At 39.5% G+C, this 6,501-nt stretch overlaps 1 protein-coding gene across 4 annotated transcripts in view; it reads right to left on the bottom strand.

Moving 5' to 3' along the window:
• Positions 1 to 750: 750 nt before the first annotated feature.
• LOC126369199 (uncharacterized) overlaps positions 751 to 6,501 on the bottom strand; it is a 279,281-nt gene continuing 273,530 nt past the window's right edge. For all 4 annotated transcript variants that reach the window (XM_050013497.1, XM_050013500.1, XM_050013499.1 and 1 more), the window contains 5 exons: positions 6,075 to 6,210; positions 5,466 to 5,671; positions 4,970 to 5,115; positions 3,123 to 4,659; positions 751 to 3,017 (listed from right to left, as the gene is read on the bottom strand). In XM_050013497.1, the coding sequence (XP_049869454.1) occupies positions 2,682 to 3,017; positions 3,123 to 4,659; positions 4,970 to 5,115; positions 5,466 to 5,671; positions 6,075 to 6,210 (2,361 nt within the window). In that variant the 3' untranslated portion in view covers positions 751 to 2,681. The remainder of the gene's footprint in view (positions 3,018 to 3,122; positions 4,660 to 4,969; positions 5,116 to 5,465; positions 5,672 to 6,074; positions 6,211 to 6,501) is intronic.

Raw genomic sequence — 6,501 nt, 5'->3', positions numbered from 1 at the left:
AAACGGGGTGAGAGAGAGAGATAGACAGATTTGATATCCCTCAGAACAATAACTTATTGTTCTGAGTGATATCCTCTCGATTTCTCCTTTTCACACGATTCAAAGAAAAAAGAGGAAAATAAGAAAGTTCTAAGCAAAAAATATAAATAGCCTTCTCTGATAATAAACGTTGAAGTTGTCTGTCTACCCCCATAGCAGAGATGGGTATAAGCTGTTCATGAGCTGTGATGTGCTCTACCTAATAATAAATATTATTTTGTTCTTTTCTTTATAAGATTATTATTTATCTCATTTTGCATTAAATTAAAGGCTGTGATAAAAAACCGAAATTAATTAGAAGATCCAGAAGCGTAGCGCAGACCGGAAGTCAATAATATTCCAAACATTAGTCTTTTGTAAAGTGTATTCGATTTAGGTTTGTATGTTCTTACCTACTTTCATTTCATCTATTTGCCTACATTACCAACTTGCGTAAAATAACTCGAAAATCAAACAGATTTCAGGATATTTTTGTTATTACGCACAGCATAGTCGTGATGTGTCGTAACTTATTTGCAATATTGATACCGTAGGCCAAGGGCGCTTGTATGCCCGTTGTCATCATTGGCGAACACTCGATAAGACCATTATTAAATAAGAAGGAAAGACGATCTCAACAGTTGACGCAGTTATTTTTTTTTAAAGGCCCGGAGTGACACAGTTATTATTATTAACCAAAACAAAACATAAGTAAAATAAAAAACTAAAAAATCACAAACGTTCAGAAATTGAAATACATTTATTTTGTGCATCATTTCATAATCCCACTCTTTCTAACTTCTAATATACAACACCACGGATAGGGTGAATATAATGAATACAATAAAATTATTACAATAGAACTCTATTATTTGATAATCATAAGACATTTAGTTAGGCTTTAATACAGTTGCAATTTTATATTATCTTTCTATTAACATATGGCTCGAATCACTGGTAGGTATGTAAAATATTTTTATAACATTTCTTTTATAAGGTGTTTTTTTTTAAATAATACTCTCACACATTTGTACACATTAGATACATACTAGTTGCTACATACTGTACATGATTGGAATTTAAGGTAAGTATTTTTTTAATTCATATTTTCTGAGTATTTACTCCAATAGTTTAGTAAATCTATTTCTAAATCTTACACCCATTTCAGCGTTTAACAAAATATTAGGTTAAATTACTATAGAATAATAAAAAATACTTCGTTCGTTAGAGATCTATCGACTTTCTTTACACTGATTATTACATTTGAAGGGAAAATATTATTTATATTATTTTCGAACACCTGTGATCAATATACTAATTAACGTGAACGCAAAAATATCGCAGAAACTTTTAAGTTTGCCTTTTTGCAAATATCTAGTTAGAACTTACGTGCCCATGTCGTTCTAACGGATATTTGCAAAAAGAGAAAAGATTCTGGGATGTTTAATTTTATGCGTTAACGGTAATGAGTTTGACTACACATATTCGAAGATCCGCCTTGAGACGGTTACCTATATATTATTAACACTCTGCTATGATAAGCGGTGGTTTCAATCCTTCTATTAAACTTAGACATCATTATATATTTCTGATTTTTCTCTAAGTTCCTAAACCTTGCATAAAACATAATGTTACTTTATACCTAGCTTGAAAATATTGGCGAAATTGGCCAAGCTAACCTATCCAACAATGATCTTTCATTATTATAATGATGAATTTTACCATAATTAGCAGAGCAACCTCTTATTTCTTTTCTGATATATAAAAATATATATTTCGAGATGAACTGCTGGTGACGATTTGATAAAAAATATATATAGAAAACCCTGTTTTCCTTTCAGATATGGATTCACAAGTCCTGGAAATCAAACAGGCACTTTAAAAACGTTGCTCGGTAAGGACTTTGAATGATTAGAAAAATAATGGAATAGATGTAGACAAGTCATTTTGTTTCCAATATAAACTTTAAGTTGCTTTTCCCTTCCTTCATTATGCAAAATACATTTTTTAAACTCTTAAGCTAGTATAGATTTGTTATATCTATAAGTATACGAGAAGAATTAGATTTAATTAGACAGGAAAAGCTAACTATTATGAACAGCGCTATGTCAATGTAACAATGGTTAAACTCCATCTGTTTAGTTTAAAATATGGCTAACCCTGACATTTTTAAATGTAGGTATGCCACATAATTTACAGTGTGGAAAGCACCATAAATTCCTTTTAGATATTCTCTATATTTACTCACAACTTTTAATTATCTATTTAAAGCATAAAATAAGAATTGGCACCAAAATAAAATTATTACCATAGAGCCTTCTTCTATTTTAAATCACGATACCAATCTCCATCTATATTATGAAGAAAATCTATTTTTATTCTATAATTAAATTAGATGGCTCTAGTATGCTAACATATTTTCATAGCCTTTATAAAAATAAGTTGAGACCTTTCCTATTGACAAACAAAAAACAATTAAGTACCTTTGTACAAGCTGCTAAAACCTCGGTTAAAAAGTTCAACGCAAATATTGCCCCGCCATTTTGAAACCAGTCGTTTTTTCCCGATTCCAAAATTCGTGCTCTATTGAGTTAAAAGTAACGGCTGATACCGATGGCCACTCTAACCCAAACTCGACCCTGTTTTTCGGTAAACTTGACGCTTCAAATGTACGCTGGTTGCTTGGCGGAGTGCTGTAGCGCCGCCAGCACGTCATGTTTGAGTCTGACGTATAAACGACCTTTTCTCCACGGATTTTGCAGCTGGAGTGGTCTAAAATCATCCCTGAGACATCTTTCCCTCGCCCCAATAACGGCTACTAGACAGAAATCTTGTAGTTTCTCCGGTCCGTATACGGGACCAGATTTCCCTTTGAGGACGGCGGCCATGTTGAGCTGCTTGACGACGAGGTCGATGACCTCTCGGGCGGAGGTACGCGGGGTCACGTGCAGTTTGAGCGATGTTCCAGCTGCTAGACCGGTCTCATACGCTGCGAACACCTGAAATTAATGTATAATTTGTACACACACAAACGTAAGTGTACCTATCTATTGGTCCATCATTCATTGGTCTGTTAAGTACAAATTGGAGCTTGATTATGTTACCTGAAGTATCCCAGCTTGCTCAGGCGGCCGTTGCTCTGAAGCCTTGACACCATCCTCGCCATCACTTTTCTGGTCAGTCTTGGGAACCTTATTACTATATTCCGTATCTTCGTGGGTCTCTAGTAAAGGTTGACGTTTCACAGACGATGTTTTCAGGAACTGTTCTTGACCGGTGTCAGTGTACTCCACATCGGAAGTCTTCACGTTTGTCATGCTCTTGGAGGCAATGACGTTGCACGGAGCCCTGTGGTGCTTCACTTGCGGACGGAGTTTCAGAGGAACTGACGTTGACGTGATCGGGCAGCTTTGGCTCTCCGAATCACTCGACAGACTTTGGGCGGATTCTGACACGTTACCTTTCGGACTTCTAACACTTATCAAGCTTCCAGGGTAGAAACCTTTCACTGTCAATAGAGGGCTTGATGTTGTCGATACACTCGTGTTAATACTGTGCGGTCTGGGTTTCGCTTCCCCATTCTCGTTTTGAAGTACTAAAGTGTCTTCGCTTCGGGAAGGTGGAAGGCGGTTACTGGCGATACTCGTATGTGAGCCAGATGTGTCGAACTGAGAATTGCTATAGTTGGCACTGGATTGCGTGAACTGTGAGTCAGCGCTGCCTTTTCTAGGATACTGGCTCATTTCTGTAGCCAAGTATTGCGAACTGCTCAGGTTGAGGGTAGACACAGAGGTTTGACGAGGTGCCAAAGTCAGCTGTTGTTCAGACTTGCTGAACTCTGGATGCAAGTTCGCGTGGTTACCGTTCCCAGCCGGCCCGGGCCAAGACCCTCTACCAGGAGAAGTCTTTGTTATTTTGCCATCTCTAGAAGGAATTTGCAGGAAATCTACCTTTAAATTGGTATCTTTATCATTTTCACTCTCAACACTGTCTGCACAAGTTCTAGGTGTCTTATCGAAGACATACTTGAGCAATATTCCAGAACTAGGCACAGCCTTGTCTTTATCTCTTGCAAAGCCTATAAGATCCATGAGCCAACGTTCTGCTTTCCAAACGGTGTTAAGACTATTTTGGAGATCTTCGAGTTTGGTCAATCGTTCTTTGGCTGTTTGCATCTCAGTGCAGGAAAATGCTTCTCTATGGGAATGTGCGGCTAAAGCCACGTCCAGTTCTAGAACACAGCTGAGTTTGGAGTATTTGTTCAGGATGTTGGTATGGTAAGTTTGGAGGTGGATCATTTCGAAGGCTTGGATTGGTAGACTGAGCAGGTCACCTTTCTGGAGCAGTATTTCTTTCTGCCCGGGGACGGAGCAGGCTTGCTCGGCGGGCGGGCAGATCATGATGAAACTGACATCGTTGTTGAGTTCAATGACTTCCAGGTCATATATTCGGTGGGTGATGACACTTTCGAGCGGTATCTCCATTTCTTTGAAGAGACGTCGCGCTGCGCACGCGATCTGGTCTAGGAACATTTCTTGAGATTCTGAGGGCTCCATGTTGGTGACTGTGAGGCTGTTGAGGGCTTGCGGGTCTTCCGTGGGAGGTTTGCCGGACTGAGTCTTCAGGTAGTCCCATTCCTCTCTGAAAATAAAAACACATCATTTGAGCTAAGCTTTGTCAGCTAACGTCGAGCTCTTGTTCAGTACATATCAACTAATAAGTTATCTTTTTATTTCGAATGGGGTAGGTATTTATTGTCTAAAACCTAAAGGACAAGAATATATTGGAGCTAGTACTATAATACCTACATGTATTTTGCCACTGCCAATGTCATAACATAACAAGTTACAGGGCATGTAAATCCTCACGGGTCAAATTACCTCTATAGGTATAGATGACACAGATCAGCTCCTAAAATAACCCAAAATCTAAACAAAGGACAAATACTCACGCAGAAACATGCGGGTTCTCCCGTACTCTAGTATGCGGCGGTACGTTGGGCGTACGGGCCGGAGCTACGATCCTGACTACTTCCACAGACGACTGCAGCTTCAAGTAACCCAGATACAGGCCTCGTGGGAGTTGGACGCGGGACACCTGCGGATGATGAGTTTGTTGGTTCAATATTTTCTCAGATATATTTTAGGCTAAGGTTGGAGAGCGAATTCCACTTTAGGTTACTCTTTAGTAATGACACCATAAGGCGGCACTACAGCACTGTAATTCCTTGCCTATACAGAATGTGGATCAAATGTGGTGGGGTGGTTTCATTACCATCAATGTTGCATTGAAGCAGAACAGTAAAGCTATTAAAGTAAGTCTTTCATTACTGGCTGGTAAAAAACATGTATGTTTTGGAGCTGAATTTAATTAGACTTACTGCTGAACTGTAAACATTTAATGTTGACCCACTATTGATTAATTGAAGTGATAGCCTGAATCCTCACCTGATGGTAAGCAATCTGCTCATGTACGGATGCCATCAGCAGCTCTCCCATGGTGTTATCCTCACTCAGCACCCGTCTTCGAAGCCTCGACACCGGCGCCCAGCGGGAATTCAACGCAGACACTGATTTGGCTGACTTGACGCTGTTCACGCAAGAAAGGACTACTGTGCCGTGTGAGTCTCGAAGCGGCTTGTGGTAAAGTTGGCCTGGAATTATTCATCAGAAATTATGGATCTCTGTCCTAGACGTCCTGGAACCATCAAGGGTGACTCATACGTTAATAGGTAATGTATTCGTTATTCAGCATTTGGTACTAAGTATGGTGGTGGTAGTTTATGAGTGGACTAAGATGTCGCTGAAAGAACGAGATTAAGAAGGATTTTATAGCCATATTTCCAACCGGGGTAAGCAGAGGCTATGTAAGTACACTTGCTTCGATCCTGACACGCTTCTCTTGCTTCCTCCACGTGGAACAATTCATACACGCACGCCGGTTCAGAGTAGATCGTACTAAACATTTTCTAAGGACAAATCCAATCAGAAAGAGAAGGAGTTCAAAATTTACTTAGGGCAATGATTCTTAGAACACTAACAGAAATGCAATCTCACCTAGATCCTGAATACAGAGTGCGGATTGCATCTGAGCGGCTGCAGTGAGGAGCTTCAGTCTGAAGTGTATGGAAGAGGAGGTGTGCTTCTCCATGTCAGAGCGAAGGCCCTTAACGTCGTCCCAGGAGCAGGATACCTGGAATCAAGGAAATGGGGTTTAAATCAATCGCTTGTTTATGTTTACCTTTGGTATCCATGTGGTTCTTGGAGCCATGAACTATGCAATGTGTCGGCGGTAGGCTTCAGCTATAGAAGTATACCCCTTGAATTTGGTCAAAGCCTTTGGCGACTTAATACTCAAACACCGAAATTAGTGAGGACGATCATCAACCTTATATCTACACGATAAAAAAAGAAGGGAATGTCAAGGCCTAAATGGTCGTCATATAACATTTTGGCCAAATCTTCTTCTTTGTCTAATACTCTT

Source organism: Pectinophora gossypiella, chromosome 8 (assembly GCF_024362695.1).
Source record: "Pectinophora gossypiella chromosome 8, ilPecGoss1.1, whole genome shotgun sequence".
NCBI lineage: Eukaryota > Metazoa > Arthropoda > Insecta > Lepidoptera > Gelechiidae > Pectinophora > Pectinophora gossypiella.
This window is presented reverse-complemented; position numbering and strand designations above follow the sequence as displayed.